The sequence below is a fragment of the Rhagoletis zephyria genome, unplaced genomic scaffold (assembly GCF_001687245.7).
Source record: "Rhagoletis zephyria isolate East Lansing unplaced genomic scaffold, Rhagoletis_zephyria_1.1 Rzeph_scaffold_01207, whole genome shotgun sequence".
Lineage (NCBI taxonomy): Eukaryota > Metazoa > Arthropoda > Insecta > Diptera > Tephritidae > Rhagoletis > Rhagoletis zephyria.
The window spans coordinates 1-13,984 of NW_016158291.1; the positions used below are offsets into that span (position 1 = coordinate 1).

The 13,984-nt window shown below is 35.2% G+C and overlaps 1 protein-coding gene across 1 annotated transcript in view; it reads left to right on the top strand.

Annotated features, from left to right (window-relative positions):
* Positions 1-4,386: 4,386 nt before the first annotated feature.
* LOC108363175 (uncharacterized) overlaps positions 4,387-13,984 on the top strand; it is a gene marked incomplete at its 5' end in the record, with an annotated part of 63,425 nt that continues 53,827 nt past the window's right edge. The window contains 2 exons of the mRNA XM_017616458.1: positions 4,387-4,532; positions 4,845-4,995. Coding sequence (XP_017471947.1) covers positions 4,387-4,532; positions 4,845-4,995 — 297 coding nt within the window. The remainder of the gene's footprint in view (positions 4,533-4,844; positions 4,996-13,984) is intronic.

The following is a 13,984-nucleotide window of genomic DNA, read 5'->3' on the forward strand; positions in this document are numbered from 1 at the left end:
TAGCAACGCCAGCTTTGAGGCTAAAATTATTTTGCACGCGTTTTTGATGAAATATCGTGCCGAAGTTTTTCTCAAAGAGAAGCGAAGGACCGATGTAGTCAGTTTTTTCGCAAATGCTTGGGTTTTTGAAAGAGAACAAGATACGTTCCTACCCGTTCGTACGTTCTTTCAACAGCCAAAGTTCTCTTAACCTCAGGGCACTCTGTGAACACTTTTCTTAATAAATAGATCAATCGTTGGCAAATGACAGATGCCATTCAATGTTTCCGTCGGACATGATCTGATGGCCACAGTAATCGCAATGGAGACTGAGCTTTTTACTCTTTTTAGTTTCAAAGGAGAATGCATCGAAAGCCTAACCCCGTCAGTGTGCCACTGTTTGTCTTGGTTGGTGTTAACTTGCCCACCTTTGTTGTCTTGTACCACTAAGAAGTTCATTTCTAAGTCTAGTACTGTCTGGATGCAGCACTTTAATGCTGTCTCTTTGATATTAGTTGAGAGGTTCGCCCTCTATATGCCGTAACTTTTCAAGAAAACGGGCTTCCCTTCATGAACTTTCCTTTAACCACTTGGGCAGCCATATGGTAGACATTTTTTCAGGCTTCTTCGCTCTTTAGCATTGACGAAATCAGATTATCTGGTGCTACGCACAAACCAAGCTTACAGTTAAATGCGGNATGCTCTGCGTCTTCGATAACTGCTGGTCCGCATTGCTCGCAGTAAGCATTTGGTGCAAGTCTAAAGCGGTGCAAGTATGCTTTAAAACGGCCATGTCCATTGATGTTTTGGGTCAGGTAGTAATCTAGATCTCCATGCTCAGCTTTCTACTCTGCCTAACATTGTATGTATATAAGTAGTTCATATCTATGGCTTTCCAGCAAACCCGCAAACCGTATGCAATAATTGAGCGAATCGCCGCCTAGAGCATGCATGTCATAAGATCAGGCCGTAGGTCCCACTTCTTACCCAGCATTTACTTGCAGGAATACAGAGTACCTTTTTTAAGTGATGCTCTATGTTTATTTTTCAGTTTAATTTCGGTGCGAGAATGCCTCCTAAATACTTTACGCTAGGAGAAAGAGAAAGACTATGCCCATTTAGGGAAGGTAGGTTAAAATTAGGAATATTTTCCTTGTGGTAAATATTAGTAATTCGGTCTTCTCAATCCCCAGATTTCTGAGTGACTGCTCTAATGCCATTGGGTAACGTGGTTGAACGCTCCTTCTATGTCCAGGAAGGCCACCGACGTATACTATTTATTCCGTAGATTTCGTAGAGCGCCCTTTTTGTTAAGCATGCTGTGTAATAGATAGTTGTCCGTTGCCTAATTATGAATGAATGTGCATGACAAGTAGCCGCTCGAGAGTTTTCAGTACAAAAGACGAAGGACTAATGGGTCTGAAGTCCTTAGGCACCTTACAAACTTTGCGAATGAAAACTACTTTAACACTTTGTCAAGTAGATGGAACATAGTTGAGTATTATTCATGTTTTGAATATGCTCTCCAGCCATGGAAAGATCCAGAGGAAAATTGTTAATTGCCCATGCGGGAGAATATTCCCGCGTGATAATTTCGTTAACGACATTTATGGATGGTGCCGCTACGTTTCTATCTACAGTTGAGATCTCATTAAGGTTACAGTTCTAATGTTTCCTTGGAACTATTGGTTTACCCTTCATCTTTCTATTTCATGAAGGAGCAATTCCTTGGATAGGATCCTACCCATCCTGGCGGATGCTTTCGTTGATTCTATAGAAGAGCAGAAATATGTCCAGGATTACCAAGCTATATTTATAAGGCTGACAGTTGCCCGTGGAATGGCTTAAGTTTAAAGCTTCACGAGACTCTTTCCTGAGATTTGAGTTTTTCGTACTCCACCATGGAGAGTATTGCTTTCAGAAGGAACTTACGGGCAGGAGTCTTTAAAGCCGATCCAATAGCCTCCAAGGTCATTAAATCACTAGAGTTATGTTTCGCAAGGTTGTTGCTGACCACACTAGGTTACAAAAAGGAAGGGAAAGATTCGGGCAAACATAAAGAAAAAGATTGCCGATCAGATACCCTCCAGTTATCTAAATATCTTAATACTGCCTCTACGGTTTCAATCGCTAGTTAGTCTTGTATCAAGCACTACTTCCCACCCACTAAGGGTATCAGTACTAGGAAAATTAAACGTAGGAGTGCTATCCCGATTAGAAACTATTAGGTCAGTGTTAAGAGTGTCATCGAAAAGAGACTCACCGCGAGTGTTTATTTCCGAGCTGCCCCAGATTGAATGCCTGGAGTTGCAATGGCATCGGATAAGTAGACTGTTCTATTTAAATTTCTCCACTAGGCTACGAACTGCATCCGGCGTTGCGTCCTCATTGCGTGGCATTTAGCACGAAGCGATAACCATGCTGGTATTCCCTGGCGCTTCGAGCCTCGCAGCTGTCAAATCCGACGCGCTACGGGAAGGAATGAGAAAAGTATTGTATTGAGGTTTAACCACAACACAAGATCTAGGCTTACCGTCTGACTTCTGGTAGAAGACGTCTTCAAAATATTAAAATTTAAAGAATATATTAACAGTGTTGCCATCTTTTATTTTCAAAAAGCACCAAAAACTTGGAAAAAGGCGTTTTACCACACTAAAAGCACCAAATTTTTAACAAGACCTTCATAATACGAAGATGAATAAATGGTACCAAAAAAATCGATCACAAAAAGTCTATATAATGAGCAAATAATATGATGTTTTCATTATATACACCCCTATGCTGTAATCCGTCGGAGATTCGATTTTGCTACAAATTCGTAAAATTGGTATGCTGTAATCCGCGTTGTCGTATCGTAATTTCGAAATTCGTAATCGAAATTGTAAGGCGAAAGGCCGCACGTTGGTCGAGTCTTTGTAAAAGGAGCTAAGAGGATGTGCTGAAATTTTGGGAAAGCGTTCCAAGAATTAAAGCAGGTCAATATCTAGTTAAATAGAGTCCCTTAAAAGGAGGAAGCTTACATTTTATCATTTAAGCTAACAGAACAATCTCCTATCAATCTGCTTTGTATATTAATGCAACTGTTAGGTGTTCTTCCTCCTGGGACAAAAGTGCACAGGCCACTGAATCCTTTGTATCTTACTCAATTAAGGAAAAGTATTTTCAAATAATGATCAAACTGTTTTTTTTTTTTTCAATTTCACTATTCACTTGCGATTATATTTATTTTGATTTGTTTCTGCCAAAGCAGCTGATTAAGAACTTCGAATTTCACGTTTTTAGCTGGCAGCGCCGCTGATATTTACGATCGGATTACAGCATATGAATTTTCGAATTAACTCAGGTGGTAAAAAAATAACAAGATTTGTACAATTAATTAACTTACTTGCGTACTAGCATTTTCAACGCGAATAGAATTTAACAAGGTGGGTTTGCAACTTCAGCTTTTTATCAGTCATGGTTGTATTTTAGTCCATTTAAATTTGTTGGATCTTGTAAATTCAGTGCTGCCACAGCCTTAAATATTTCAAATTATTTTAGGTTTTAACTATCTCCAAGTAATTTTAGTTCAGAAAAAAAGCACTAAAAAAGGCACTAGGCACTAAATAATTTTTTTTTGGCGTTTTAATTCTCAAAAACCACTAAATCTAGTGCTTAAAGCACCAAGTTGGCAACTATGATATTTAAACCTAAATTCAGAGTATTTTTTCCTACGACGAGAAAATTCGGGAAGGAAAAAGTTAAGTCTGTCTATTATTTGCGAAGTTGCGTCAGTTGTTCATCCCAATTGAATATAGCGCTCTTTCTTTTATTGAATGCCGAGTGGAACATGTCTAAGCCAGTGTCATCGTTAAATTTAAATTGACTAACTGTGTTCATGTCGTTAAGAACCTTATACAGTTCTCCTTTTCATCTTCTTTGGTAGCCGTACGTCCACACGAATAGGGCCATCATACATCTAGTTTTGTCGAAAGCCCCATGTGAATTTACTAGGCGTTCATAAATAAATATGTACCTACTCATAAAAGAGCAAAATAGCTAAAGAAAAAAAATTAAAGTCGCTAAAAGCTGGAAAATCAAACAACACTTATAGTTTAACTTAGAAGCATAGGCTTCGTATGAGTGCTTATTTTGATAAATTTGTGATTGTAAACAGTTTAATTAAAATCTCTCGGCATGTTTTTCATCACTATTTAAACTAAGTATTATTTACTTTGAACAAAGTTGCCTTTTTGGTGCGATTCAAATCCAGATTCCATTCATTGTCAGCTCTTATTAATGTATTACGCTCTTTGGTAAATGATTTGTGAACTTATAAATCGATATTAACTGTAACTAATATGAATCATAACGAATAAGCATTTATTTGAATTTGAAATCTAAGACTTGTCTTTATAATTTTTCTAGTAAAACCTACATCTGTAAACCTAACGAATAAATTGAAGGTCTTTTCATCTGGCACTCAGTATAATTTAACTTGTGTGGTTGCGGGCTCAGTACCAGATACGGAGATACGCTGGACTCAAAATAATCGACCTTTTAAAAGAGGAGTGGTAAGTTAATAAACTGAAATAAGATAACAGTTACGTTACTGCTTTACTCAGGTTTACGGGTAAGAGCATTACTATGAACTGGTATTATACTTAATATTTAGTTACAACTCGGCGCCAGAAAATTAATTGTTTTGGCATACCAAGTAAAAAAATTAAACTAAAATATTACTCCTTTGCGGTTTTTTGTAGACTCACAAATATTAGTCACATACCCATTTATTTACTTAGCCACTTGCCGTTAATAGGAAATACTTTTTGGGTTTCAAATCATTAAGGCTCTGAAACTGACTATCTAAATTTTTTCATTTATAGTTAACGACAACACAAAGTAATGGCAAAGTCTTCTCAACCTTATCATTCCATCCACAACCCGAAGACGATGGCACAATGCTGAAGTGCGAAGGTTCCAATCCGCGCTTGCAAAACTCGGCAATCGAAGACTCACTTATGTTAAATGTTATGTGTAAGTATACCATCATTGTGTGGAGCAAAATCTTAAATTACTAAGCTTAGGCATGGTAAAATAAAAGTAGTAAAACACTTTTAGAATATCTAAGTAGATATATATATAAGAGTATAAAATTTATATTTATGTCTTCTGTGAATACTTACATCTTTGAAGTGACTATGTGAGAATTGTAATGCAGCTAGAAAGATGCGGTTTATTGCATTGAAAAGGGAGTAGGATCTATTTTAATAATCGATAAAAGTAAAACCCCACCTCGCTTTTAAATTTCCCCTGTCTTAAATCTCGTTTGTTATCGAGTTGCTCGGCAAGGTTCTTCAAAATACTGGTAGTGTAACTGATCATCATTTAAGCAGCTTCTTTTCCTGGTGCCGAAAGCGGCTTTAAAATCGAAAAATGTATAGTGTTGAGTCTCTTCTTACAGACTCTTTCTAAGCTTTGATGTATAGTGAATACCTGAAGTCATACTGATGATGCCTAATCAGGTTGTAAATGATACATAGCTTTAGAATTATACACAATAAGTACTAACATGCGACTTTTAAACGACTGGTCCCGCGATAATTGCCGCGTATGGCGTGGTCGCTTTTCTTACTTATCAGACAGAGCGCACTTAAATCCCAGTTGCCAAGCATGCGTTCACCTGATCATATTCTGCACAAGAGTTGATACGCAGTACTTGAAAATCTCAGCCAGCAGACTGTCTGTCAGCCTTAGCAGGTTTTCTGTTTTTCAGCCTTGATTTTTTATTCGTAAGCCGCCATATTCGTTCGCTGGTGCATCGATTGTTTCGTCATCGACTGGGCGCTTTGGTTGATCTTCTCCACTACTTTTAGTACTGTTGCCATTCAACAGAGTGGAAAAGTATTCCCTTCATAATTTAAGTATAGTATATTCTTGACATCCTACGTTCTTACAGAAATTGGTCCTGGGCTTGAAAATTAGACTACCATATTTCGGCCCCCGGCGAAGTCCATCATCTCTTTGTAGAAGCTGAATTTCCCGGCACCAAAGATCCTTGTCCGCCTTTAAATTTAAATCCAGAAGCAGAGTTTTGATATTAAGATGGGGTTCCGCGGGGTAGCGTTCGTAGGTGCGATCTAGGCCCTCATAGAAGAGGTCCTTGGACGCCTCGTCAACCAGCCTTTAGTTCTTTTTTTTTCGTTCGCCAAAGAAGGGGTCTCATCCGAGAAAATTTGGGACTATTCATTGGTGGCTCATTTTACGTGGCTGGTCCTAAACCCAGCGGACAAAATAATCCTGATGGTTTTGCCTTCTCTGCTTACCTCCAAATGGCTGCTAGGTTCCTATCCAGAAGATTTATGATTTACAAAAGTGCTCCACACATAAGTGGTCTTCTGCACTTGGAACTATTCTCCGCGGGTATACCGCATATTAATATTCATCTAGCTCTACAGATTGTTATTTCTGCCAGTATTTTTTTTATTCACGTAAATTTGAAAGTTCGTAAGTGTGTGTGTATGTGTGTTATACCTTCACGCTAAAAGGACTGGATGTAAGATTGAGAAATTTTTGACGTAACATTTATTAAAATAAACGATGGTTATTTAAGGCAGTTGCCATCTTTTTCATCATTTAAAATCAATTTATAAAGAAGTTAGCTTTATGTCGAAGAAGGTTGTTACCTGTTAAGAAATACAAAATTAAAGTAATTAATAAGATACGAAATATACTGAAGCTTTAAATCAGTTTAATTAATAAGTTAATTGCAACATTTTAAAATTTTCTTATTTTGAAGAGGGTTGTCTCTTTTTAATAAAATCACTCTCTATTAAATGAACAATTCAAATTAAATATTTTAATACGACTTAAAAAGTTCTATTTCGAAAGTATTTATAAAAAAGGTTACCATCTGCGTAGTAACTAAAAATCATTTCAACTGACAAGTTTATTGAATAGTTTATATGCATGTCAACTGTGAGTTTAAAGCTAGCTTTATTTATAAAATATTTTGGGAGACGGTTGCCCCCAGTTTCAAAGTTCTACTTCAATTTCAAATTATTTTGAAAGCATTTCCGAACAGAGCTGCCACAATTTCAAAATTTATGCAAATCAAACTTATCTGTTTACGTAAAATAAAATACAAAAATTTGACATTGATTTAAAACTTAAATTATAGAGTTGCATACTACCACTCCGTAGAAGCTGGCTTTGATTCCTGGATAAATTAAAAAATATGCAAAAAATTTCCCATCAATGAAAAGCGGCAAAAATATTTGCTTAATCTAATTCAAAAGATTCGTTTACAGAAGCGTCATGAAACTGAAAAATTAAATAGAAAATTCAAAATTAAAACCTGATTTGCTTTCAGCTCCAAAACGTTTTAGAAGCGTATGAACACTTTCACATAGCTACAGCATTTTCAAAACCACCCCTAGCAAAATTATAGGCGACAAAAATATTACTTTGATCTGAAATATTTTTGTGGGAGTTAAATAATTTTTTTTTGCGATAAAAAATATGCAAAACAAGATTATATTGGCAAGAAAAAAATTCATGTTTCTGAAAAGAGTACCAATTGCACCGTGCGGCTCGTGATTGCAAACAGCTCGTGAGACATGCTCATATGCACACTACCACATCCTCTAATTTCGTCCGCCTAACTGTATTAGCTATTTAATTGATATTCTATTTCATGTAAACCAAAAACCTTTAACCCATAATTTTATTATCAACTGCACTAGTTTTTTAGAATAACACAGATAAAATAAATACAACTTTAAAATTTTTTCCTGAAACTCTAATGTTCAAGTGGAAGCAACGAAAAATGCAGTTTTATTACCGTTAGGCATAATATCGCTCATATAAAGTAACAATATATATTAACTCCTGGTTGTATAAAATTTCTTTAAAACTAAAAATTAAATTTTAAATTTTTTATAAAATGTTTAAATGCCATCATATCAAAGTTTACTATTAAGTTATTTGGTAATTTCTCTACAACTAAATTAATTCGATCCATTTGAAAGAAACCAAAAAACTTTAACAATAAATCTAAATTATTATTTTTTCATTGGAAAATTGCAACATACATACCTTCATAAATATGTAAAAAAAAATTTACTTTACCTGCTGACATAATAATGCCGCCATAAATTTCACTTTTCGATTATCTAACCGCAAACATGTCAAAACTCTAACTCGCCGACAGCCGAAGGCTGCAGAATTCAACGAAATTTTTCGGCTCCAATGTCTGCAACAGCAAAATTGCAAAGAATACTAAACTGCCCTGAGTATATTTGGAAATTTATACGCACGTACATACATAGTTTGTATTTATGCATGGCGAAATTTTTCTTTTCCACTTTAAGCATGTGTTTGTGTTTTTATTTACATAACATTCATATACATACATACACATATGGTATTCAATAAAGTTGTCAGCGTTTATTTTATTGTTTTACATACACAACATATTGGTTGGTATATGTATGTACGTACACATGCAAGTGCATATAGATATTTTTTTTAACATAATCATAAATTTATTGAAATGCAGACTTAAATAGAAAATTTACGAGCATACCAGTAAAAGCGAATACAACACGCGAGAACCTACATAGCCTCCGGAGGGAGTATGAAGAGGATCGTGTACCTTGAATGGTTTTTCCTCATTTTCAGTTGTGTGTATGTATAAATGTATGTATGTACACATATTCATTTGTATGAAATTTGCCATGTATTTTTATATTCATGGAATGACGCTTGTGAGGTATGCAGAAAGTCACCTACATATGCATGTATGTGCGTTTGTATGCATATGAGCTGCTTGCTGCTCCCACGCTGCCGTATAGCGAACACTCACAAAGCATGCTGAAAGTTAAGTTATGAAAGTTTTATTTCCCTACAAATGGTTATAAATAATAAATTTTATGGTGTGACAAGAAAGGCAGACAAATAATAAATAAGCAGGCAATGCTAAAATGTAGACTTTCATATGAGTCAACAGAAGTTAAAGACAAATCTGAAACAGCGGTGACAGTCAAAATTCTTAGGGGATATGTATATGTATGGACCTACATACATATTGTAAAGTCATATAAAAAACGGCAAAAAAACTGTATGTGTGACGAAAAAATATTAAAAAATCATTATATAGTATGTATGTACCCGAATTCTTCCATAAGCCACCACTTGGGCAAATACACTTAGGTCTTTTTTTATGCGGTACATGCGTTCCTCAGAAAGTCGCATAAAAAATCCGCATAAAAAAGTTCTTTACTTTCATACAAAAGCAGAGGATGCGTTCCAGCATTTTCAAAAACCGCATAAATTCAGATACTCCATATAAAAAATTCTAAAAACCGCATACAAAAAATCCAATGAGGCAATATTAAGCAAAAAAATAATTTATTTCTTTACTTTAACATTTATTATTCCATGTAAAACTGAACTTAATGGAATAAATAAAATTTGGTCTGTATTTTAACCAAAGACAAAAAAATACCACAATAAATACATGAATTATGTAAGAATACAAAGACAAATTACTTATCAGAAGCACTGTCTCTTACACACTGAAAAAAGTAATAAAAACTCTCAAAAAGCAACAGCGAAAAAATGGTTTTGAAAAACCGCATAAATTCAAATCTGCATAAAAAAAGCCGTATAAAAAGATACCTAAGCGTACGATAGAGATATCTCACAAATCCACGAATAACAACATATAAAATTTGCGAAATTCTCATGAACATACATATATGTATTTGCATACATACATATAGGTATATATTTATATCACTCTATGTATGTCAATAATTCTGTAATTTCAGTTTTCCACAGTTTTTGGAAATGTATACTGCTTCAGCAACATTTCTCAACGGTTTTCACTTTACGATTCACAATTGAAGCTTTTGGATTTCTCTCAGGTGGAAGTGGAAAATTTCAAAAAGTTTCACCATTTTCTATGCTTATTTTGCATATTATTATGATGGTTATTTGTTTTATTGTTTTTTTTCCTAGAGAACGGAAACAAATATATTATTTGCAACGTAGAAAAATAGATGCATATTTTCGTGATACCCACATGCATAAATAAAAGTACCAGCAACTCTGGCCGCATGAAGTTTGGTTAAACTTTACGAATTCAAATGTGAAAATAGGAAGTATTTCATTTTACCGTAAACAACAGGTTAAAAAAAAATTTCTCGACATGTATAACGCAATAAAAAAAATTAAATAGGAATTTTGAAATAAATATTAAGTTCAAGAACATGGTCAATGTGCATAATGTCAACTTAATTGGACGTTTTTGTGTACTAAAAACAACATAAAATTCGTAGCTCATCTTCTATGTATATGTATATTTTTATTAAGGCCCGACCAAAGCTACACACATTGAAGACCACTTGGGTGGCCTTACTGTATCTGCTATATACTGCCCCCCCCCCCGTCATAACATAACAGAAAAACAATTTAATGAATTTTTCCTAAAGTTTGGCAATAAGTTTATTGTAGCAGGAGATTACAAAGCCAAACATACATTCTAAATCTAAATTGATTACACCAAAGGGTGGAAATCTTTATAAAGTAATCCAGAACGGAGGATTTGACGTCTTGTCTACTGGTCAGGCAACGTATTGGCCATCTGACCCCCAAAACATACCCGATCTTAATGACTTTGGTGTGAAAAGGGTATTGCGCGACACCGTGTTAATAATGAAGCATTATTCGATCTCTCCTCAGATCCATTCAACCTACCTCATAGCATTATCAATGTTACACAAAAAGTATGTCAGTTCACACATTGACCCGCAAATTTACATATTTTATTGTAGACGGAAAAAGAAATAAGTACGCAGTCGATCCTTCAGTCCTTGTCTGCTTCGAAACAGAATAACTACTCCATTTGACGAACACTGAAGCATGCGAACAGACCCGTTCTTTGAGAAGCACCATTACGTACTCAGAACGGGAGCTGGGCGAGGAATGATGAGGACAAAGCAAACGTTTAGCCTGTTTTCTTTCACAAGTATTTAGACCCAAAGAAGNCCCCCCCAGTAGTCTTACCACAAATCCGCTTAGGGTTAATAAGAAAGATTTAATTAACACCATTGTTCATGATATTCAGAAGAATAAAGTGCCTGATTACGATAGGACTACAGGTGAAATGATAAAGGAGCTTCCACAAACTGCCGTACATTTTTTATTATATATTTTTAACAACATGCTTAAGTTGGGGCATTTCCCCGACTTATGGAAACTTTCGGAAATAATTATGGTGCCAAAGCCAGGCAAAGATCCTACGGTAGTAAGTTCATATCGGCCGATTAGCTTGATTTCTATATTTTCCAAAATATTTGAAAAACTTCTATTGAAAAAAATACAACAAGTAACCAAATAATACCAACACATCCGTTTAGTTTTCGTGAAAAACATGGCACTGTAGAACAAGTGCATAGAATTGTTTCTTTTATTAGAAAAGCCTTCGAAGGGAAGCAATACTGCATCGGTGTATTTCTGTAAGCTGCAAGAATATTTGAAAAAAAAGAGTTATGGCTGGGTTCTTACAGGATAAAGGTTAACGAAAGCGAATGTGTTCAGACAACATCTACTTTGAATAAAGAAACTTGCCCTCCCATAAAAATAAACAGCAAGGCTATACCACAAGAAGATATTGTCAAATACCTTGGGATGACACTAGATAGAAAACTTACCTGGAAAAAGCATATAGAAAACAAAATTTCTCAAGCGTAACTAAAACAAGCAAGCCTTCAATGGGTTATAGGACACAAATCTAAATTAAGCCTAGAAAACAAGATGCTGATTTTTAATATGATGATTAAACCATGTAGGGCATATGGAATTGGGCTTTGGGGCACAGCGTGAAATTCCATTTTGAATAGACTTCAAAGACTGCAATCGAAAATTTTACGCGCCATATGCGGAGCATCGCGGTACACAAAAAATACGAATATCCACAAAGATCTTAATGTAAATACGGTAAGAACCAGTTACTCAGCACGGTTAATGAACCATCCAAATCGACTAGCGAGAGATCTTCTTAGCCCGAGATATGCAAGAAGACTAAAAAGAAAGGATTTCTCCAAATAATGCGCAATAGAATAAATTTCGATATCCGTAATATATCAATTTCGGCTCTGGAACTCGTCCTTTCAGACCGACTACCCAACACCAGTGAACATAAATATAGAGAAAAGAAGGCACGGCGTGGAAACTAGTCTTTTCTCTGCAACTCGTCCTTTCAGACCCCCTGCCTAGCACGATATCCAGCGCTCCTGCTGCTCGGAATCTTGTCAATTCCGACAGCTGCAACAACTGTAATAAATATATACATATGTGTGAAAAATAAAAAATATCTAAGCATTACCGCAGAAATTTTAAATTTAATGGTAGTTTGTAAGATTTGAAAACTTATTGTTAGTTCCGAAAGAAAGTTTCAATAAATAAATACATATTATAGGAAAAAATTATATATATGTTTAGTTAACTTTTTGAATGATAAAAGAGAGTTGCTACGTGTTTAAAACGTTACATTCAAAATATTTAAAAAGTTGGATGAAGTAATAAAAAAATGGGTATCGATCAAACTGGGTTTGAGAGGCTTTATATGTAACCTTTATTAGGAGGGTTGTAGCAAAAGTACTTCAATTGGGGCTTTTTGTTTTCACAAATTTAGGGCTTTTTAAAAAGTGGCAAAAATTAGCTATTTTTTGAGTTACTGTTCTAAATTTTTTAGGGAACCCATCTTCCCATCTTAGTATAAGCTTCCTAGGAATGCAAAAAAAAACCAATTTCGAACAAAAGTATCAGTTGGGGGCTTTCTACATTTCATCAGCGATATGTACATGCGTACCAACTTTCTAGATTTTACTCCATTCGTCTGTACGGAGAGTAGACGGAGACAAGCACTGCTTAAAATATTACTTTTTTATGTTCATTGGTTACTCCTACATCTCACCGGTTTCTTTAGAATATCAACCAAATAAATTAAAACTAAAAGTGTGAGGAAAAGAAATTCCGAGTTTAGTATGTTTTATCTCTTGTACATATGTACATACTTATGTAAGTAATAACTTAAAAAGTCTTGCAAACAAATTGTCAGCATACGTATCTACATTTTCACTAAGACGCACATCCGCTAACATCCATAGAAAATTCTTACAAACTCATTTGCGAAAACGTTGTCTGTTTTTTTTTATTTTTCTCATCTAAAAATTTCTAAAAATATGTGAGTAAATGTGTATCGATGTTTATTGCAATGCAAAACGTGTGTCAAATTTTAAAAGTTTTGCGTAGATACCCTCATAAGTACTTACATCAAACGCATCGTTTCAAGCTCGCAGGAAGATAAGTATAATCACAATCGTAACATAATACTCACATTTTATTTGTTAAAATATTTTTAAAACTCTTACAGCAAATGAGTTTAAAATTGTCCATCTTCCCCAGCCCTCTCTATCTAATTTATGAAAGTAAGCCAAATTGATAGTCCCAAAGGCTTCCGATTTTTCACACATAAACGTCGATAGGATCTTGAATTAAATGTTGAAAGCGCTTATCCTGCGATCAATGGCAGGGCGTTCCTTCTTGTAGATTGATAAAATACATTTCCATTTCACTACTTATTAGGGCATGTATCCATTACACCTAATGCTGCTTAATTGCCCAATAGCTCCTTGCAGTCGGCNTCCGTACTTCAAGTTCTTCGCATTCACGTCTATCTGCCTCCTTTTCTTTTCTTCATAAAAACGCCCTCCTTTTCTTAACAGTCGCTTGCCTATCAGTTGGCTGCAAGTGGGCGGTCGAAGCCAATCAACTCTGTCGCTGCACCATTTGTATGACTAATGCGTGCGAATTTTGTCAACAAAATTAACCAGAATTGAAGTCCCAAGTTTCTTCACAAAATTTCTACCTTTCTATTTCGAAGCGACTTAGTAGGTACCAAGTAGTTTCTTCTACCTCGGCATTTTTAGATTTTTTACAAAACCAAAACAAAATAAGT